This window comes from Kwoniella europaea, chromosome 2, assembly GCF_036810445.1.
Source record: "Kwoniella europaea PYCC6329 chromosome 2, complete sequence".
Taxonomy (NCBI): Eukaryota; Fungi; Basidiomycota; class Tremellomycetes; order Tremellales; family Cryptococcaceae; genus Kwoniella; species Kwoniella europaea.
The window spans coordinates 1499094-1520357 of NC_089488.1; the positions used below are offsets into that span (position 1 = coordinate 1499094).

The 21264-nt window shown below is 44.8% G+C and overlaps 12 protein-coding genes across 12 annotated transcripts; 5 read left to right on the plus strand and 7 right to left on the minus strand.

Moving 5' to 3' along the window:
- Positions 1 to 133: 133 nt before the first annotated feature.
- V865_006895 (uncharacterized protein) lies at positions 134 to 2412 on the plus strand (the record flags this gene model as incomplete). Its single annotated transcript, XM_066230652.1, has 6 exons — positions 134 to 315; positions 366 to 504; positions 593 to 653; positions 763 to 1015; positions 1081 to 1676; positions 1967 to 2412. 6 exons carry the CDS (start codon positions 134 to 136, stop codon positions 2410 to 2412), a joined length of 1677 nt encoding a protein of 558 aa, XP_066086749.1.
- A 236-nt stretch (positions 2413 to 2648) lies between these two features.
- V865_006896 (uncharacterized protein) lies at positions 2649 to 3824 on the minus strand (the record flags this gene model as incomplete). Its single annotated transcript, XM_066230653.1, has 7 exons — positions 2649 to 2754; positions 2854 to 2897; positions 3056 to 3287; positions 3412 to 3484; positions 3566 to 3642; positions 3715 to 3735; positions 3793 to 3824. The coding sequence occupies 7 exons, from the start codon at positions 3822 to 3824 to the stop codon at positions 2649 to 2651; spliced, it is 585 nt and encodes a 194-aa protein (XP_066086750.1).
- A 690-nt stretch (positions 3825 to 4514) lies between these two features.
- Positions 4515 to 4833, minus strand: V865_006897 (uncharacterized protein; the record flags this gene model as incomplete). The annotated part of the gene is made up of 2 exons (XM_066230654.1): positions 4515 to 4525; positions 4596 to 4833. The coding sequence occupies 2 exons, from the start codon at positions 4831 to 4833 to the stop codon at positions 4515 to 4517; spliced, it is 249 nt and encodes an 82-aa protein (XP_066086751.1).
- Positions 4834 to 5487: 654 nt separating this feature from the next.
- On the minus strand, positions 5488 to 5837 carry V865_006898 (uncharacterized protein; the record flags this gene model as incomplete). The annotated part of the gene is made up of 2 exons (XM_066230655.1): positions 5488 to 5498; positions 5564 to 5837. 2 exons carry the CDS (start codon positions 5835 to 5837, stop codon positions 5488 to 5490), a joined length of 285 nt encoding a protein of 94 aa, XP_066086752.1.
- Positions 5838 to 6500: 663 nt separating this feature from the next.
- V865_006899 (uncharacterized protein) lies at positions 6501 to 6818 on the minus strand (the record flags this gene model as incomplete). The annotated part of the gene is made up of 1 exon (XM_066230656.1): positions 6501 to 6818. The coding sequence occupies one exon, from the start codon at positions 6816 to 6818 to the stop codon at positions 6501 to 6503; it is 318 nt and encodes a 105-aa protein (XP_066086753.1).
- A 688-nt stretch (positions 6819 to 7506) lies between these two features.
- On the plus strand, positions 7507 to 10162 carry V865_006900 (uncharacterized protein; the record flags this gene model as incomplete). The annotated part of the gene is made up of 5 exons (XM_066230657.1): positions 7507 to 7572; positions 7624 to 7687; positions 7753 to 9148; positions 9204 to 9651; positions 9752 to 10162. The coding sequence occupies 5 exons, from the start codon at positions 7507 to 7509 to the stop codon at positions 10160 to 10162; spliced, it is 2385 nt and encodes a 794-aa protein (XP_066086754.1).
- A 115-nt stretch (positions 10163 to 10277) lies between these two features.
- V865_006901 (uncharacterized protein) lies at positions 10278 to 11561 on the minus strand (the record flags this gene model as incomplete). The annotated part of the gene is made up of 2 exons (XM_066230658.1): positions 10278 to 10422; positions 10480 to 11561. The coding sequence occupies 2 exons, from the start codon at positions 11559 to 11561 to the stop codon at positions 10278 to 10280; spliced, it is 1227 nt and encodes a 408-aa protein (XP_066086755.1).
- A 428-nt stretch (positions 11562 to 11989) lies between these two features.
- Positions 11990 to 12640, plus strand: V865_006902 (uncharacterized protein; the record flags this gene model as incomplete). Its single annotated transcript, XM_066230659.1, has 1 exon — positions 11990 to 12640. The coding sequence occupies one exon, from the start codon at positions 11990 to 11992 to the stop codon at positions 12638 to 12640; it is 651 nt and encodes a 216-aa protein (XP_066086756.1).
- A 205-nt stretch (positions 12641 to 12845) lies between these two features.
- V865_006903 (uncharacterized protein) lies at positions 12846 to 13771 on the minus strand (the record flags this gene model as incomplete). Its single annotated transcript, XM_066230660.1, has 2 exons — positions 12846 to 12856; positions 12949 to 13771. The coding sequence occupies 2 exons, from the start codon at positions 13769 to 13771 to the stop codon at positions 12846 to 12848; spliced, it is 834 nt and encodes a 277-aa protein (XP_066086757.1).
- A 1747-nt stretch (positions 13772 to 15518) lies between these two features.
- On the plus strand, positions 15519 to 15731 carry V865_006904 (uncharacterized protein; the record flags this gene model as incomplete). The annotated part of the gene is made up of 1 exon (XM_066230661.1): positions 15519 to 15731. One exon carries the CDS (start codon positions 15519 to 15521, stop codon positions 15729 to 15731), a length of 213 nt encoding a protein of 70 aa, XP_066086758.1.
- Positions 15732 to 16200: 469 nt separating this feature from the next.
- Positions 16201 to 17537, minus strand: V865_006905 (uncharacterized protein; the record flags this gene model as incomplete). The annotated part of the gene is made up of 6 exons (XM_066230662.1): positions 16201 to 16628; positions 16752 to 16826; positions 16930 to 17026; positions 17097 to 17240; positions 17332 to 17358; positions 17421 to 17537. 6 exons carry the CDS (start codon positions 17535 to 17537, stop codon positions 16201 to 16203), a joined length of 888 nt encoding a protein of 295 aa, XP_066086759.1.
- Positions 17538 to 18046: 509 nt separating this feature from the next.
- On the plus strand, positions 18047 to 20900 carry V865_006906 (uncharacterized protein; the record flags this gene model as incomplete). Its single annotated transcript, XM_066230663.1, has 5 exons — positions 18047 to 18481; positions 18582 to 19242; positions 19308 to 19792; positions 19862 to 20031; positions 20120 to 20900. 5 exons carry the CDS (start codon positions 18047 to 18049, stop codon positions 20898 to 20900), a joined length of 2532 nt encoding a protein of 843 aa, XP_066086760.1.
- Between the last annotated feature and the right edge of the window lie 364 nt (positions 20901 to 21264).

Below are 21264 nucleotides of genomic sequence, written 5' to 3' on the forward strand. Positions count from 1 at the left end.
CCCCGCATCAAAGTGCTCGCTCATAGATATATTTTGGACATCGATCTCGTTATTCGTACTATCCTTATCTCTACTTACACATTCGCCTTTATCTCCATCATCAATCCTGCAGCTTTTCCACTCAATCATCAAAATGACAATTGCCCCCTCATCATCTCTGCCAACCACACGAGTGGGAGTGATCGGAGCAGGAGCATCAGGATTATCTCAAATACAACAACTCCTTCAAGTTTGGGATCAGCATAAAGAAGTAAATGGTAAGCGTAGATTGGAAGTAGTGGGTTTCGAGAGCAAGAACGATGTAGGGGGTGTATGGTAAGCTTGTTCCTGAAGCGGTATATGGGCTTACGGTTATGATGACATAGGTTGACGGACGATCAACCCAAACCTAACATTCGAACCCACCTCACATCGAAAGACAACAACGAAGAGACGTATTCGTACCCTCCGAAAGGCACGAATCCATCTCCGATGTATCAGGGACTAAGGACGAACCTACCTCATGTGAGTGTATACCATATTGTCCGGAACATATCTTTCCTCAAGCCGTGTTTTGTTTTACCTGGAACTAGCTGACTGTTATGCGGAGTAGGATTTGATGTCATTTAGAGGATATCCATTTCCTAAGGATACGCCTCTATTCCCCAAACAAGGTAAGTCAATCAATTCCACATACCATGACTCTTGACTCTCATTCCCACTCTCACTTATATCCATTTGTCAATGCTAATTATGGCTGATTGTGGTGTGTTATGGATACAGAGCTAGTCGAACAGTATCTCCAATCTTACGCTGAGCACTATGACCTTCGAAAACATATTCGATTTTCAACCAGAGTCGAACGAGTTTATCTTACCCCGCAGCAAGACCAGAATGGCAGTAATGATAGAAAACGATGGACGATTGAGAGCCATAATCTGCATTCTGACGAGAGAAAGTCAGAACAATTCGATTACGTCGTTGTTTCGAATGGACATTATTCGGATGGTTGGATACCTCCCATCAAAGGGTTGAGGTGAGTAGGATCCAGTTATCTCAACCGCTATACTGATTTTCACATCCTTGATCACACATTCATAGTACGTTCCCAGGCCAAATTATCCACTCAAGATTCTTCCACCGCGCTTCCGACTATATCGGCAAGACAGTCCTCGTCGTCGGATCATTCGCTTCAGGAGGTGATATCTCGAGGTTATTAGCTTCTGAAAACATCAACAAATTCTCCCCATCTGGAGAACCCCTAAATGGCTTTTCCAAAGAAGAATACCTAAAAGTATACGTATCTACTTCTGGATACACTCAGTATTCAGCTACCGAGGGTCCATGGGCAAAGTACATTCAGCATGTCCCATTGATCTCTCATCTTACACCTCCCGATTCGAAACGGTCTAAGGGTGTGATTCATTTGGAAGCGGATGAGCAAGGTGAGAAGAGGGAATTGGACGATGTGGATGTAATCATTTTCGCTACGGGATATAATTTCCTCTTCCCCTTCTTCAAAATAACGGATGAACCGTGGAATAACACGAGGTTAAGTGAGGGAATAGTAAAGAGTGAAGAGAGGCAAAAGGGAGATGGATGGGAAGAAAGTGGGATCAAAGGACAGGGTGTAGATGGTTTAGATGAGTTGCTGTTGTTCTTGAAAGGAGATAGGACGATAAGTTTCCCGACATTGTGTGAGTGCAATTCTCTTTGCAAGACCAGATAAGACAGAATCATCTTGGAGTTCACATCTACCAATCAACGATTCAGTCAGTTTTTCTGTGACCAATTGAAACTGTGATTTTCGCCCAAAATAACTTCTCTAACACTCCTACTCCAGCTACAATCGTACCTTCTGAGAACTGATATAGTATTATCCTTTCGACATCTGGATTTACTTCTGATTCCATTTCTTTCCAATCTCGTTTCATCACTAGGTCAATGAAGCTATAAACTCTATCTAATACAATATCTCATTTCGCAGCTTATCAGAACGTACCCTTCCCTTTGGCACAAGTCCAATCCCGATTCACAGCCTATCTATGGGCAGGTCTCCTAGATTTACCTGAACAGATAACACTACCTCCAAATCCATCCAATCCATATTCATCATCCCAGCAAGAAATCAAGGACGATAAAGCAGCAGATCCATTCAATACCTCTTCATCCTCTTCACAAGACAAAGGCTCAGTCGACCCCCCTCAACCCTCAGCGGAACCTAAGAAACCTCGAAAAGTCTTACAGCGCATCAAGCACTTGGTATTTGGTGCACCATACGAATGGACATACTCTGAATTCCTCATGGACTTCATGACGCAATCTGATCAAAAGCACGGGTTAGAGACGGAAGATCATTGGAAGAAGATTGAAGGGTGGAGGAGAGATAGGAGGGCTGATACGAATTTGAGAAAGAGAATGTTAGGGTATTAGACTTTAGGATACAGATTGTATAGAAGCACGATCAATGATGTTAGATCCTGTATGGTGTGGTGGTTAGATAGATAGATAGATTTAATCGATCACTTTGTATTGCTGGTTTATAATTCTGGACTAAGATACGATATGCATTTATTATATACATAGTAGTACAACATCAAATAAGCAACCTTCCTTTCCTTCTTTCTTGGAATTTCGATCAACAAGGTACGAATGTAAAGGATGGTTGTTCAATCTTCTCGATCCAAGAACGCAGCTCCTTTATCGTTCTCTATCTTCCTGGTGAAACTGGTATACCATTGTTGGAAGACTGACAATGGTATGGGTGTCTCTGGGCTGAATACGGAGTAATACAGGATATCAGTATTTGCAGAATATGATACACATCACATGGGGAAGCGAGAGGGGTGTCTTGTGAATATGAGTGGTACTCACGTTAATTTGATTTCGCCTCCGAAGGAATGAAGGTAATTGAATAGCTATAATAGATGAGGATCGTCAGCTGGAATGCTATTGACGCACTATCAAACGACATTCAAACAAGACAGTTGGTTCATTCTCTGCTCTTGGCTTCATCAATGTGATGATGACAGTACGACATAGCAGCAAGGTAGAAGTCGAAGTCTACCACACTCACATTCTTCACAACCTTCTCAGCTACTTTGCCCACTTCCACTTTCTTCACTATCTCTCCGCCTTTTCCCGATGCTGCTCCTTCACCCGCTATCTGCGCAGCTATACTTTCCAGTTGAGATAACGGAGCAATCTCGATACCCAGCTGAGCGGGTGGGGAAGGTTGGTTGAGAGGTGCGTTGGGAGGGAGATGCGGACGGAGCCGGTAGATTGCTGAGGGTTTGATGTTGGTCAGGCTATGAGTTAAGATGAAAGACATAAACGTGGGTTCCAATCAAAGGGTATGAAAATGAGAAAGAGTATCGTACATCTGAGTACGAAGGGTGGAGAGACCGTAAGAAAAGGACATGGCAAACTCACACTCCTAATGGTATATACTCTTTACCCGGCCAGGCGAAATGTACAGAAGCGCCATACCCTTCTGGAAACGGTACTACCTCAGATCATCAAAATTAGTCACACCTTTGGCGATGAAGGTGAGTGCGAGGGCAAAGAAAGCTGATCAGGTACCTACCCGTACCTAGTAAGAATACGGTCAAGTGGTTTATCTCGTATGGCTGTTCCAAGGGGAAGACAAAATGCGTTTCGTCGCTGTGATCCGACAGATAAGTATGATCCATTTGGACGGATGGGAAGGCATGCTTGTATGAACAGGATACCTACATCTGCTGCAAGTTTGTCTGACTACGTACATGAATTAGCTGATACGTCAAGAATCTCACGTGGGAAAGTGGAACTCACACTAATCGACCTGCTACTATTGCGCCGAACATGTTAAAGCAGACACACACCTACTCTGGTGACTTGAATGAATCAAAGGATCGAATATCAAGACGAGCTCGATGTATGTATCGATGTATGCGCAAATGCAGAAGTGACCAAGGATACAGGATAGCGGGGGAAGGTTGAAGAAAGTTGTGGATCACCCCACACTTGACTGGTCAACATTGCGAGTGGCACGTGCGCCTAGGCAAGAGACGCGACTGCTTTCGTAGTGCCTGCATATACAGAACAATGTATACCGCAGAGAGGAGGATTCGATGTACGTATCAGCCGTCAGCATAGCGTTTGGGCGAGGTTGTTCACCTCATTCTCCTCAATTTATCCTCGAAGGACACCAAGGGCACACTGGCAATTCTGCAGACTGTGTGAAGCATCTGTATAGACTCGTTGCCCCGCTTCTCTATCAGCACATCCAGCTGGACGAAGATACTTTTCTAACCCTATCGGACTCGCTTCAATCGGACATCGACCCCAATCAGGTTCACTTGGTTTGCGGACTACCCATTCCCGGTCCACCTCTGGCCTCGTTATACCAGCGGCTCAAACCATCATTACGGTCATATACCGTAAAGGGAAAATCCTCCCTGATTCAGCTTTGGAAACGAGACTGTATAGTCACAATCATTTCATTCTCACTATTTCACTCAATATTTATAATACGAGACTTGGACACCTTATGATCATATTGGATCTGCACATTTCAGTCAGCACTACCAGGTTCTGGATCACGCAAGATGACCTAAAACTCCGAGAGTACTCACCTCCGCAAGCTTCACACACAGGTTGTTGATCGGCTTTTTTCCCAATATACCACCTAACATTCTTTGCCTTCTCCAAATTTTGTTTACTGACTTTGCCTTGATTTTCTTCTTCTTTTAATTGCCTTTCATACTCCTTCTTGAAAGCTCTTACATCATCTTCCTCCATTGAATCTTCTGTCATTCCTCCTACAATCGAGATGTTCGAAACGACTTCTTCTTGACCATATTGATTGGACATCTTACTCAACAGGTCATGTTGAGCACCCTCCTCGTAAAACCTTTCGCACCTACCCCGGTGTCTATAATTGATCCTATCATAATATCTGCACAACGTAATACAAGGTGTGACTTCCCCCAAAGAGATCCTAACCTTTTCCAAAGCAGGATATGCTATCTCAAGACTCCTAAGGAAGTTGACATCGATTCTGTGATAATTGACAACTTGAAGAGGCACGGGTCGGAGCTTGAGAGGATTTCATGCGAGATATGTTGCATTACTTCCTCGGGGAAGCACTTGCCGGAAGCGGTGTAGATAGTGTTGAACGCCATGATTCCGAAATAGGATGCCTTAAAGCTTTGCACTTGGTCATTGGTGATATGCAGAGCATCAAACGGACAAACGAACAAACCAAGAGGTATTTGTTACGGTGCAACGTGAATCAAGGTTGAATGGACGCATGTGGGCGGACAATAAGGTTAACACATGAAATAATTGCGTACTACTGTACTGTACGTGGTAGTGCATCGTACAACAAGACTATATCCTAAGCTTCTTCAAACCTGTACACATGATCAGAGGACAAATTCACATATGGTAAATCGATTCAACTTCGATACAGGGATAAGTTCTACTGTGCGGTACAGTACATACTTTCCGCCATCGCCACCAAAATCACACCGGTTCTACCCAAGGAAATCAAGGCTGGTCAGCTTCGATGACACCCCTAATATGAGAGGAACACACATACCGTGACATACAGCACAGAACGGCTCTTTCCTCGATCTCTTTCCAAGTCTCCATTTGATCGCCTTTAATCTTTCCAGATTCTCCGTCCAGCGGGGTGAGGTATAGTATTGTACCATTTTCTCGCATGTCTCATTTGCCATTTTCTTGAATACCTTGAGTTCGTTCTTGCTCAAGGCTTCCTGTCCCTGTCCTTGTACCACTCTCAAATTGCCATTGCCTCCTCTATTCGAATGGTCGAACAACGAATCGATCAGATAACGGGGTGACCATTGCATGATACTGGTTTCGCACTCTTGACGGTCATACCTAAGAGGTCTCGTACGACCGCACACTTCTAGAGAACGTTGGTGTTTTCGCACAGATAGTCTCGTATTCTCTATGTATAGATCTTGAACAGAGCGTAAATCAATATTGTGATACACGACATTGGAGTCTCTGGAAGCTAGCTTGGTGATATTCTTCAAAAAGGGCATCCCGCTTGTATACCTTCCCGATTTCCTCATCCTCATCTTACGCTCCTTCCTCTTCATAATCGTGATCATCTTCACTATCACTATCGTCATCATGATATACTTTTGGTCTGAGGGCTCTTTTGCAGGTGGTGTCATGTTGATCCATTTCAAACAAAAATTGGATGGTCTACAGAGATGGCGAAGGGTTTCATATCAATGTCCCCGACGTAATTCCAATTAGTCGAGTTGACAATACTCAGGGATTTAACGTTGGGCATAAGGACCTGCTGAGTCATTGTTACCAGAGTCTTCAAGATCGGTAAGACCTGTTCTTGAAGAGAATTGTATCTTTGAATTGTCTGGTATTCTCCTGGGTACAATCTTTCTCCTCTTTAGTTATCATGTTGAAGGTGATGGTATGTACCAAAGACAAGTTGTTCCGGATACGGATTGGCCTCGGAAGGTTGGGATCGAGCCTGTCAGCATTCATTCCAGATCTAGAAGTGTTACTGCTTTTTTCCATAATTTGGAAGAAAAGTCCAGCTTCAAATTTATCGATATCGTGCACAAGGGGGTCAAATAGTTTGACGAAGGACGTCCGAGTGAGAGTGATCTTCCCATACAGAATGGGTGTGACCATGATATACATTGATTTTGAAGCGAAGCTGTTTGTAGATTGGCGAGCGTTTGTTGTTCCCCATGATCCTCTAATATGAGTAGGATTTCGTATATGAGCTCCAGAGGAAGGGTTCCTCTACTGGTACCTTTCAAGGCTGATGGCCGTGGCGAATGCTGAGGTGACATTCTTGAGTCTAATCTACTTGACGCATGGTATCTAAGAATGTAGTCATATATTCTGATTCAAGCAAGGTTGATATGTGGTCGTGCATGACGATCCAGTCTCCAGTCATCGGTAATCCGTCTACTCAGGCACCAAAGATAACTCAACTTCCCCTGAGGTGATCGAGCACCAGTCAACATTCCATTCCACCAGTACTTTACAAGCCAAAGCCATTGTCAAGTAACGCATAAGCCATCCGAGATCTGTCACGGTATCAATGGAATGGTGATGGACCAGCTCAAGTCAGAAGAGGACACTCGCTTGGATATCTAAATGGTTTTTGCCGCTCGAAGGAACGAGAAAGCGACAAACACAAACATTCTGGAAAAGTTGATTATGTTGATCATGTTGATCCATCTTCTACATCTGTACAACGGACACGTACCTACTTGCTATGTTACCTTTAGAACATTGTGAAGTTTTCACTCTCTCCATATCCATCTTCAGATCAAAGACCTGAAGCCAAGTTGCTTAAGACTGGATACTTAATCATACAAAATAATTAACGCAACCGCACCGAAGTCATACAACGATATACGATGTCGACTCTTCGCTTTGCTTGAGTCACGATATTCTCCCAGCTGCCATATTGGCGCAGTCCCCAAGTTCAACCCATCAGGACCTAAAGATTCGATAGATGATAAAGATGAAATGGATAAGAGAGGTGGTACAGCACCGGATGGACTTGTTTTAGCAGACTGGCAGACATATCTATCGGTGAGTACCTGCACTTTACACCTCACACCCATGTACTGACTTTGGCGATAGTATGTTACCACTATCAATGATACACCATATACTGTCACTACGATAGCCAATCTTCCCTTGACCTGTAAGTGCAGCGTAACCTCACGCTATATCACTACTGTATACTGTGCTGAACGAAATTTCTCGCAGATTATGGACCATCCATACCTCTCGGCGATGGCTGGACTTACGGTGGACTCACCTCTCCTACTGGTACCGAAGATATTGCTCCACCAATGACTGAGACACCTGCGTCTTCCACGGTCACCTCTCTCTCTAACCAAGATTCTTCTTCATTTAGTCCCAATAGTCTTCCTCCAACCTCGGCCGCTTCATCCACCTCATCACAATTCTCGGTTCAGTCCACAACTCTCGCTGCCTCTTCATCGACTCCGACTTCTATTCTCCTCACCACCTCCTTTCCCTCCACTACTTTCGCCCCCGACACAATCAACCATCCTTCACTTAATCCTACTCAGCCCAGTGATCCTACCCCTACCGACTCGGCAGGTCGAAACCTCCTCGGTCCCTTACTCGGTGCACTGGTACCTCTGGCTCTTTCCATCCTCGTAATCCTGATCTTTTTCTGTGTATACCACAAAAATCGGCATTCTCGCGATTCAAGATTCTTCGGTCTTTTCTCTAAATCAAAATGGTCCACACTACCTTCTAATCCTCCTGGTGGTCCCATGGGTAATAAAGGTAAATCCCGTGAAATTGATGAACACGCGGAGATAGCAGAAGTAGGAGCAAAGTCACCAGATGAAAAGTCCGCTTTGTTACCTGGCTGGACAGCACAGCATCATCGACGTAATTCCCAGCAAGATATGACGGAAGTTGACGATGAGCTTAGGGAATTAGCTAAAAGAAATGATAGTCTATTACAAAGATTGAATCTGGGTTTAGGATGGTTGAAAACCACACCGACACCATCGAATTCTTCGAGTTCTTCTGGTGGATCAGGTGGTAGAAAGGCCAGTGGGAATACATTGGAGAAAGGTCAAGGTAAAAGGATCTTCTCTCCCGCTACACTCGCTTCTGCTACTGATGCACTAGCTACCGCCGGTTTAGGAAACAAAAGAAATAAGAGGACTACCAATCTCACTGCCTCTACTGAAGGTTATGAAAGGGTCTTGGAGGATGATCAGCTGTTTTTCTCCGTCCCACAACGAAACGAGTCGTCGGATTACTCGAGATCTAGAACAGGGAGCGTAACAGGATCACCATCGGTGCCTCAAGACTTATCACCTGGACAGAAGAGGTTATCTCCAGCTGCTCAGATTAGAGGTATACGATCTCAAACTTTCAGTGTTGGTGTACCGGTAACACCTGGTACTGACGCTCAAGATCTTTCGATGGAGATAGGTGAAGAGGGTAGACGAGCTAGATGGTCTGAGGACGGAGAGAGGATTAGGTTCCCGGCTCCTCCTGAGACGGCTGGTGTCGGTTTGGGATTGTATGATGGTGGGACTTTTGGGAGACCTCACATAACAGGACAAGGGGATGAAGGAAATAGAAGAGAAAGCTATATAAGTGCTGAGACCGAGTGAGTGAAACTGCCCCTATAACCAATAGTCATTGCTGACCTCAGTCGCTCTCAGATACTACTCCGCGCCATCACATAGCTCATCACCCCAAATTGCTTCACGAGGTATTCCCATCCCACGAGATACAGAAGAATATCGTCACGTATCAGTCTCAGCATTCGGTTCGCACCCTTCTACGCCAACTCGACCCGGTCGATTCAGTCAACATGGTTCATCGCAATCTCATAGGGACGTCAGCCCAGTCAGACTAGTTTCTCCTCTTGCGTCGCCTTCAAAAAATACGAAACCTAGACCTATATCAGGTATAGGAAGTACTTTTCACTCGATACGGAATTTGTTCTCCTCAACACCTACCCCTTCTCCCGATGTGATCGAACAAGGAAGTAGCAGCAGAGATAACAGGAGGAGTTATGTCGGCCAACCACTTGTGGATGATAGGGTGAAAAAAATTAAAAGAAGTATGGGAGAATTTGGAGAACCGCTGAAACAGGGTGCTTTGGTTGTAAGTGCCAAGTCATACAGAAAGCATTGTCTTCATACAGAGGTCGTGATTCTCAAATGAGTCTGCTGGAGCTGACTTATGCCTTTACCTTACCATCAAGGCACCAGCCTTGGTCTCTCCTCGCCCCTCTCACTCCTCCGAACAAGCTTCTCTCCATCTCTCTATCCCTTCCCAACATCACTCGCATTCGTCCCATATTACCTCAGGTTCATCTTCAAATGACGCTACTGAAGCCTCCCACGAGCCTGTTGTAAGAGGTAAGCGGAGTAAAGGGATGTTGATCCGAGCGTCCAAGATTGGCGAATTATCTAGACCTCAACCTTTACCTATCCAGGTTGCTAGTGGAAGCTCGCATGTAGGTGGAGGGATAAGAGAGCATCATCAGAGAGAATGGGAAGAGAATATAGATGAGTTTATGGGTGAGGGTGAGCTTTTGCCACCTTTGACGCCGGATTGGGAGGGGACGAGAGATAAGGGGATGAGATGGTCGGGTAGATGGTCAAATAACTAATCATAAGGATGGAGCTGAGTGGCATGTCAGGACACTTCAAAAGAGTGACGTGATGAGAGACTTTATTCATGAATATATTATAGTACTTGTATACATAAGACAATCTCAGTACTGCCTACACACATAGTGAATTATCGAATGTACCCCGTATATTGACATAGTTGATCTTTTCCTCTCTGAACCATGTCGGTCTACTCGTACTATCGCGTGCATCGTCCTTGCGTGCATTGCCCTTCACCAAATCGCCAATCATACCGACACTACAGCAATGAGAATGTCAGATATGCTAATTGGAATATAAAAAAATAACAACAAACTCACTACCGCAGACTTGACAGGGTGGTTCTTTTTCAGCTTCTTCACCATATACCCACTGTATACTCTCAATCCACTTGTGACTTTCCGTAATTTTGAAATCGCTCTGGTCTTTTTCCAGAAAGTAATCGATAGAGATTTCTTTGGCACTTGATTTGACAACCTTGATTGCATGTTTGATTGGCTCGTCCGGTCCAGAAGGTAGGACAATTCGCTTCGGCTTCATATGGAAAGCTTTTTGAGCACTCAGCACAGCTCCCATTATGAGGGAGGAATTTATCAAAGGATCGAACTCTCCTGGGTTTGTTATTGTTGATTCCTTGAAGGGTGAGCGATAAGAAAGTCGAATCGATTCGTATCTACCCATTTCGGTGAACGGAAAATACATTTCAGCCGCATGAATAACGAGGTTGACGGGATTTTCAGTGAATGGAAATATCAGCTCGAGCATATCTGATCCTTCTTGACCTATCGTTCTACCAGTGTGTGCATTCATCCATTTCACGCAGACACTCTTTGGATGGCAACTGAGCCCTAAGATTGTGAGAATATCCTGCAGGAGAGAATTGTGCTTCTCCGACACTTGCAAGGAAATGGATTCGAGACGGGGGAAAAGTGTAGTATCCGAGACAGTGGCGGTTACGTCATCTTCCTCTTCTTCCTCTTCGTCCTCGGAATTCTCGAGATCCACGGTGAATATCCCTTCGGTAGGTGTTGCACAGTTCCCTTTGAATTGTGATTGGATCAATGTGCTCTTTTCGGTGTACGAAAGGTTTTTGCGAAGTTTGCTTGATCCGGATCGGAGAGAGTTCGCCATGTTTCGTCCGGAAGTCGTCAGTTCGTTGCATGTTTCCGGAATCGTTTTGCCAAATATCACGGGTAGGATTAGCTGCGCGAGCTCGATCTCATTGACGACGATCTCTTTGAATAGGTATGGGGTGGTGAGATCATGATGATACTTGTCCGTTCGCTGCAATGAGGCTAATGTGCCGAGCTGATGAGACTGTTGAAGGTGATTGAGTGTCAGATGGATGATCTCTGGCGGAAGGTCCGAGAGTGATCTGAATCTGGGGTATCCGGGCATGACGTAGATCTTGTTGTTTGGTTTGTGGTAAAGGTGCTAATGATTAATAGCAGTGCTTGATCATATGTGATATATGGTATACGACGGTGGTTGTGGTGAATGAGGCAAAGCTTTGGACTGATAAAGGAAGAGGGTGAAATATATAATTCAATCATTCGATCACTTAGAGTACCAAGCATGTTGCATGTGCTGGTGCCCCGCACTTTACACCTATCTACCCCTACCCCGTGAGCTCCGTGCCTGCGCTTCACCGATCGCTCAACAATGAGATACAGTATGATTGCATTGCAGTCGAGTACTCGTACAAAAGCTCGTCAAGGATTGTGAGTACCAAGTGATACCACAATAGCATCCGGCTCTCTCCACTTCCAGATCGTCTATACCTCTCCGCCCTCTTACCTTCTGACAGTTGTCTAGGTACTCAGATCATGATCACCTCAAATAGTGCGCTTTCACGTATGCCCGCAGAGATCCTCGCCAACATCTCCTCCATCCTCCAACGATCCCACTCCTACGGTTCCTTATCCTCTTTCGGTTGTACCTCCAAGTACTACAACACAATCACCACACCTTATTTGTACAGACATATTGAAATCACAGAAATCCACCTATCAAGGATGTTATACTCCATCTCAACCCTTGACAATCAGACCTCACCCGACTGTGCATGGCCCATTGATTATCCGAATTACCCTACCAACCTCCGATACACCCATGAGATCACGTTGAAGAAATGCGATTACCCTAAATCGATCGAAGAGACCATGGAAATATGGGGTTTCCTGAATGATGTCAGGTCTGACATATGGTCCAAATCTCCTTTTATCGAATTACATACCCTGGTGTTCAATATCCAAAGCAAGGATAAATGTGCTCAGTCTTTCATTAGGTCTATCGAGCTGTTAGGTCAGGTCGTAACGAGGGGAATCAAACATCTATATGTAATGTTCGAAGATACTCAGGAATCCGCAATACCGGTGCAGGATAATTCCGAATGGATCAAGTGGATTGGCCCTTTCTCAAAACTTTCAACGAAAGTTTACATACAACATACGCAATTTAGCTCATTCCCCCTATAGCATCATCAAATCAACTACGAGACGATGAATATTCAACTACCGTACATGCGAGATTCACTCGAAGAAGGGATTCTCAGGTCCAACTTGTATAGAAGCATGATAAGAATCGCAAGGTCGAACCCTGCAAATAGTCGTATTGTGCGCATTGATTGCCAGATAGTGGAATTCCACAGACCGTACTCGAGATCCCATATTTGACAATTGCTTATATGTATTCTGAAGCAATTCGGATTTTGACATCAGCATGAGGTCATTCACAATTCAGATGCAAGGTAAGAAAGAGGAAGAGAAGCATGTACAGTACTCACCATTACAGCATCGGCATTCCTCTGCCCTTTGAACCCATCTTATTCCTTCGACAAATAACCTAGCATTCGATATACTATCTCCTCTCCAGCCTTTGCCTCTTGGAATTAGACTCTCAGCTTCCAGTCCTTCTATCTGCTCTACACAGACTCGCTTGATGTCATGTAAATCCTTCAACGTATAATGATACCCTGTACGCACTGACCAAACTCCTTTCCATCTTTCTTCATTTGATCTAGGTCCAGCTACTAACCACTTTGCAATGTCCTCTTTGTTCCTCTCTTTGCATGATTCACCAGGATGATTACTCTCCCTATCACATCCTTCTTCACATGATGATTCAGCGTAGGATATATTGATTTGGCAATGGGGATGGGAATACGAGCGCGGTATCCAATTTGGCATCGCCGAATGAACCGATATATTCTCCATCGGACCGTTGAAAGAATCGAGAGATGCAAATGTCGTATTACTGTATAAAAACGGTTCGGTGTGCTTGAAACATACACTTGTAGGTGAAGATAGCTGTGACAAGAGCGTCCATATCTCACCTAATTCTAGAGGGCTGTCTGGCGTCCCTACACAAGCGATACTTTGTAGTGAGGGGAAAAGATATTGCCCAGTAAAGTTTCGATAGTGTCCCAAGAGGGTTACTAACGGTCGGAGTGAGGTGGGTAATCCATAGAATTCATCTATATCATATTTCAAGGTGATCTTTCGGACGTGTGAGAGATTGAACTTGTACCGTAAAGGGGGTGAAAAATGGACGAAAGTATCTGTGCCTGCACTCAGATCCAAGATATCTTTGATATCATCATGGGGCATGAGGGTGGAGCCGAATCGGACAGACCTGAACAATTGATATCCCTCTCCTTCATTCCACCTTAATGCTTGTCCTAACAGCTCGTCTATACACTTCTCGTCGAGTGTGAGATGCCGGTACAGGTAGGGTGTTATGATGGTATAATGCGATTTCGAACATAGTTGTAGATTGATGAAAGTCGGAATATCATTTTGAGCCTGTAAGATCGAGAGTATATATGAGTATGTATCATATGTCAAGTGCCTTCCATCCGGCGTAGAGAGAGTATGACATGATCCATAGTCTTCTTCTTCTTTGTCTTGAACTGTAGGTGTCATAAGGCATGAATGACCAGATAGTACAACATCGGACGCGGAACTGTAACTGGATCTTGAAATAATGTTAGCTGGAAGCGTGTTGGTAACTGAATTACAGAGTTCGTGGCTATTTGATCAAGTAGCAGGCTAAGACGCACAGCAGGTCCAGCGTCTTACGTTCGTTCAATCCACCTAGATCATGACTGCCGTTGGCCCGATGTGAGATGACGTTTCGACTCATATGCCTATCGTCTAGACACTTCAGAAGATCACTTCGAACATAGGCTCACAAGGTGACTTCTCCTATAGATCAACTATCGCCACTCAACCTACTTCACCAAGAATCAAAATCACAGCTAGGCCACTTACCACCTCTTTTACAAGCGGTGCCCCAAGTGAGGGTCAAGAGACGATGATCGATTTGACAGATACCAAGCTGGATAAAGGTGCTGATCTCTCCCAAACTAGTTTTTGGCTGTATATTGAACCAAGTCAACCAGGAGTAAGGGCGGCCAATGTAAGAAGGGGCAGATACGAGTTTTCGCCATCGACCCTTCCCGGGCTCGACATGATCCATATCACTCATAGACCCCTCACCGGAAGGGGTCAAAATCTGACAGTTCCAACGAATTCAAGGGACCAATTCAATTAGGGAGAACATATATTCAGCGTTGAGAGGGAGAGTCCTGCGATGTCCGAAGGTAGTTCAAAACTTGAGAGTGATATTGGAAGTGTGGCCTCGGATGAGGTAGGTTCTGGAACTGACAATGGATCTGATCTGGGAAGTATTCGGTACCAATGGAGAAATCTGGACGCCTCCCGTCAACCCTAAGCGAGGATGATCATGTTGTAAACGATATTGCATACGAAGTGAAAAAATAGAGATATAAAATATGAAAATTTCTTAGCCTAATCGCGCCTCCACGACAGATCAGGTGCAGTGATTGGGATGATCCGGATGGGATCACTGCTATCATGGCTATCAAGTGCATCTTCAGGTTTTTTTGCGGGTTTTAGTGCCTTGTTGTAGTTGTCACCCGACCATTCTGTAAACCTAACGCCTTGGCGATTCCCACGACCAAAGCTGGAATGACTGATGGAGGTCAGATAGAACACAGTAGAAGACATTCTATGGTTTGTCTTTGCAGAAAGATCCTTCGCGTTCTATGTACATGTCGCAGATCGGCATCCAGCGTCTAGACTCGAGAAGCACCGTGCACAGTAGCTGTAAAGCACAAGTGTAAAATAGTATCCTTTTGCTTTACCGAAGACTCTTCACTGAGCTTCTTTCGTTTCGTCGTCAGATTCCAGACGTAGGTTACCATGGGAGTACTGCATCACTCAATGCTCAAGTTTCAAAGGCTGTTCAACCCCGCATATATATAGCGTACACCAGCTTTTTCAACATCCTCATCTTTACGCTTACACCTCATTGTACTAGACTCCTTACAACATGCTCGATGAATTCAATATAGATAGTACTTCGGGGACTGTTACCGAGTTCACCCTACCAAGAGTCAAAATCACTGCTGAATCTCTCACCCATATACCTACTGCGCCATCAGCGAACGACAACACCGAGTATAGATCAATCCTGGATTTGACTCATTATGAACCTGATGAACAAACTGACCTAACCCAATTTGATTTCAGGTTGTACCTTTAAGTGGGTACTGATGGAAGCTCAGATCGGGTCTCAAGGGGCAGGTACACATTTGAGGCTGTGGACGGACAACCTTAGATCGTCTATATGACTTATAGACCACAGTCAGGGGGTGATTCTATGATAGACTTCGTTGGGCACTCTCCTACTTCTTATAAATGGGGAGATCATAGGTTCACCATAAGATGGGAGGGGACTGCATTGGACCATGAAGACAACGCTGATCCGGGTGTAGGGTACAGTAGTGGTGGTGCCGGGAAGGGGATAGGAAGTGGTTCTGGGTCTCGCAGACGGTGGCGTGATCATTTACCCTTTGGGCGAGGCTGATGCGGACGTACAGTGTCATCAATTCATGATACAAAGATTGGGTGATCACCCTTAAAGTGGACAATTTTACCCATGCGATACAACTTACACAGATCATACAATCAAATCGAGTCAGCATCTGACTCATCGACTTCACGACAGCAGATCAAGTAACCACAACTTTCTCTTTCAGATCCCACAATATCAATTTCCCATTATCCCCGGTCCTTATCTCGAATTCCCTCCTCTTATTCATATATATCCCATGTACACGCAGCACCTCTCCGGAATTTATAGGTCTGTTCTCGACCAGATCATCGATCTCCTCGCTTTCAATCTGGTCATCTAATTTCTTCGCTTCCTCAAGACTCAGAGGTGTTACTGGGTCGTTGGTAATTTCACCCTTGGACTTCTTGTTTCCCTTTTGGCTCTGTAACTTTTCAGGAATAGAGCTTTGCCCAGTGGTGGTTCCTTCTGTTGCCCCAGATGACTTGGCTTTGTCTTCCTTGTATGCATGATGTATCGATCTGAGAAGAGTGGCTGCTCGATGACGGACATCTGATGAAAGGGTAGGCGACGCGATGATCGAAGCGACTGGGGGAAGTCAATGGTGATCAGCTTTTGACGTATGTTGGAAGCGGTACGTGGGTGGGAACGTGGTATAGAGTCCTGATCTGGTTGGTAGAATATGAAGAAAGTTCAGATCATCTCACATACCTTCCCTTTGTAGTGCTGACAAACCACCTAGCTCCGCCGATAATTTATCGATAGCTCGAGGTAAAGCCATAGAGGCTGTAGTGAGAGCAGAGACAAGTCAGCTTCTCAGAGATTCATAGTATACGACAGGTAATTAGGAAGTGGATGGGGTTCATTGAAGAGGTAATATAACGCTCACATATCTTAGCTATGGTGCCCGAGTTAGTGACTAAAGCACCTTTCGTAACTGTCAATCCTTTTGCTAAATACCCTCCCGCTACAGAAGCAGCCGCGATCTATAAAGAATGAAAAAAATATCAGCTTCGTAGACCAAACTTCCAGACGTTCGGCAGTCAGCCAGCTCACACCCTCCAAAGCGATAGCTTCCGGTATCAAAGCGGCACCAGCCGTGGCTGCAACAGCTCCAACCGCTATAGATAGCAATGCTATGGTGGCTGCTGATTTCAGTATCGAGTAGCGCGATTTTTTGGTGCCATCGTCTACCAAGGCCTATCAGAGAGCAAGGGCAGCGGTGTTAGAGGCCAAATTGGTAGTAGAAATACTGCCGATAGCATGGATGAGATTTGAGGTATTCACTTACCTCGAGGGTAAACCATACCTTCCCAGGCTATGTGAGTTGTTTACCGTATGAGCGCTTTGCTCTCTGCAATCTGGACAGACAGTACTCACTTTGAGTTTGATGGTCTGTCCTGGCTGAACACTGTTCTCAAAGTGTAAAGCTGTAACCTGCTTCAAACATATGTTGAGCGGATGGGCTGTGTTGTTTGTTATTCGACAAGATGGCATGGTCGAGTGGCGATAAGTAGGTTATCGGAAGGCTAGTTGTTAATGGTACTCGGATCCAGTCAATTCTCGAAGACCTTTGTAGTTGCTTCCGAGTAGCAGTATAAGTGCACTCCGGTCGATGGACAATGAACACTTCAATAGATGGTGCATATCACACCACTGCGTATACGTTTCACCGACAATGCGATGTTTCGTCTTGTACCCGGACTGCCTCCACCTCCAGCCACGTGTCTCCCCTATTCCCTGAAAAGCGCCGATCCTGGCTATGGTAGGGGATGAGATCATAGCAAACCAAGGTGGGACCACTTTTCCCATTGAATAAATGTCATTTCAGTCAGACCTGACTGTATATAAGAAACACATACATAGATAGATATCAATAGAAACAGAAATTAGAAATCGAACCCGTCTCTTGTCTCTTCTCAAGCATTGTCACACAGCCGTACGCTTGCCCACATAACAGATAATATATCCCAACAGATAACATAATAGCACCAACACGTCGGAGAATGGTCCCACCACCTACTCGGTCACCGGTAACAGGTAAATCCGTTCCACCCTACTACATCCACTCCGATACGTTGAATTTCCGAGATGTACACGGTCGATCACTTATACTTCGAGGAGTGAATCTATCGGGATCAGCCAAAAATCCCAATGGACAGCCATCGCATATCAGACAGAATTTCTGGGAATCGGCAGAAGCGGGTGAAGGAGATTTCATGAATAACCCATTGAATCTCGAAGACGGTTCAGCCGATATACATCTAGCCAGATTGAGGGCATGGGGTTATAACATGTTGAGATACGTCTTCACATGGGAAAGTTTGGAGCACAAGGGACCCAAACAGTATGATTACGAGTATATGGATTATATAATAAAGGTGTTGAAGAAATGTAAAGAATGGGGGTTTAGGGTGTTTATGGATCCTCATCAGGATGTGGTGAGTGAAGATTTCTTTTCGCTGGCCATATTCATATACCTGAGAATGTCCTATGGGCTCTTTTATAACGAACAAGCTGATATGTCTTCATCTACCATAGTGGTCGAGATTCACTGGTGGATCCGGCGCACCTTTATGGACCCTCTACGCCTGCGGGATAGATCCTTACGGTCTCACGCCAACCGCATCAGCATACATACATTGTGAATGGCCCAACGCCGAGAACCCTAAACCAGAGGAGTTCCCAGCAATGATATGGGGAACGAATTATACTCGACTGGCTGGACAGACCATTTGGACATTGTTCTTTGCTGGTAAAACGTTCGCTCCGAAATGTATCATTGATGGCAAGAATATACAAGATTACTTGCAAGATCACTTTATCGATGCCGTCGGTACATTGGCGAAGAAGATAAGTGAAGAAGCGAGTGATCTCTTGGATGAATGTGTCATTGGATGGGATAGTGTGAACGAACCTGGAGAAGGATTGATAGGACACCAGGATCTATCGAAGATCCCGGATGAACAGCAACTCAAGAAAGGACCGACACCCACCCCGATAGAAGGTATGCGATTAGGTGAGGGACAGCCTCAACAAGTTCAAATCTGGAATTTCGGTGCGATGGGTCCATATAGAGGGGGACATGAGCTTATTGATCCGAAAGGAAAAAAGTTGTGGCTAAGTAAGGAAGGTGATGTGAAGAGAGGTGGTGGGAAATGGGGTTGGACAAGAGGTGAAAGCTGGGAGATGGGCAAGTGCAGTGAGTGTTACTCTTCAAACGGTTTGGTGCCCTGGGATTCTTTGTTGATGTGTATGAGCTTTTAGTCTGGGCACAACACGGCGTATGGGATCCCACTACTGGCGACCTCTTACAACCCGATTACTTCGTCGCGTCACCCGAAGATCCAGCCCATGAAGTCGAATTCGTCGCCGATTTCTGGTCTTTGCATTGGTTATCCTACTCCTCTCGAATCAGAATACATCATCCCGAATCCATTCATTTCATTCAAGCGCCCGTACTGAAACAACCGCCCAAATTACCCAAATCGTTCCTCAAGGACAGGGCATGTTCATCACCGCATTTCTACGATGGGTTGACGTTGATGACCAAACATTGGAATTGGTTTAACGCCGATGCGATAGGTGTGATAAGGAAGAAGTACTGGTCGATCGTCCAAGCTGTTAGAGTCGGTGAACAAAATATAAGGAATATGGTTCAAGGTGAATTGGGAGTATTGAAGCAGGATACGGTAGATATACTTGGTAGTTATCCGACATTGATAGGAGAAATTGGTATACCATATGACATGGTAAGCAATTTATCTTTGATCAGCGCGCATGTTGAAGTAGGGAACTGATATTGGAAACTGGTCACGTAGGATGGGAAGAAAGCTTATGGCTATGTCGATGGTGGAAGAGGAGAAGGTGATTACTCGAGTCAGCAAAGAGCACTGGACTGTTCGATGAATGCTTGTGACGGACCTAATTGTCTGAATTATACGATATGGAACTATGTTCCTGATCATTGTCACGAGTGGAGTGACAACTGGTGAGTCTGGCTTGATCGAGTCATTTTACCGATATCACTCCGTCATGAATGCCAGTATCCGGGCTAATGTGCTGTTGTCATGCGGTAGGAACGGTGAAGATCTCTCGTTATGGAGCAAAGATGATATTCCTCGAGAAACTTTCCATGACGAATCAAAGTCTTCTCCCGTAATCAACTCATCCCTACCCATTCCCACTTCCTCATCGACCACTTTAGCCGCCTCTCGATCGACCACACCCAAAATTCCATTCACGCTAGAGTCGATTTCAGCCGGCGATATTCCACCTTCGTTGATCCTTGATGGATCGCGAGCCTTATCAGCTTTCTGTAGACCCTTCCCAATCAAGACGGTCGGTGTACCCGATCGAATCGATTTCGACATTGCCACCACCACTTTCAAATACGTCGTCAGGGTGAAATCGAATGATATAGCTTCGGATCAAATTGCGACGGAGATCTACGTACCTTACGCACATTACGCATCGAGCTTGGGATTGGAAACATCAGATGTCGGTTTAGAAGGAGATAATTCAAGATCGTCATCTAGAAATTCATCAAGGATCGACTTGATCAATGGAGACGATAAAGATAAAAAGAATGGTACTTCGACTGTCAGATCGGTCAATCCATCCATCAGGAACAAAGATGATATCAATCTCGAATTGGATATCGATGTAAAGGTCACTCATGGTAGATATGAAATAAATGGCCAGACCTTGACCTGGTATTATGATGTCCCGTCCACATCCGTAGAAGAGAAATATGAGATTCAAATCAAAAGAAATGGAGGAGCATTAAGGAAAGATGTAGGATTTGTCCAACAGGGTAGTTGGTTTGATGTATGTCCAAGTGGTTGTGTAATTGCTTAATCACTCCCTTCTTCTCCAATATCCGAATTGTATAGCATTGTACAGATTGTATAATCCTTGTTATTACTTGATCTCATGTTATGTGTGTATGAATGGAATGAATGTTGACGTTTGTCATTCGCACGTGCATAGGTTCTGCGTGAGATACAAAGGATATCGGGTAGTTTTGCAGTCTAAAATGATGGATAAAGAGTATAGCAATAGCATCAGCATGGCATGTTCAGGATGGGGTATGCAGAAGTTTTTGCCAAAGATTGCCCTTTATGCTGTTCTCTAGCAGGATAGATGCACCGTATATGGATATCCGGGAACAGCATAGACTACAGATCTCGGCGCGGGCACCAATGGCAATGCATCGTCTATG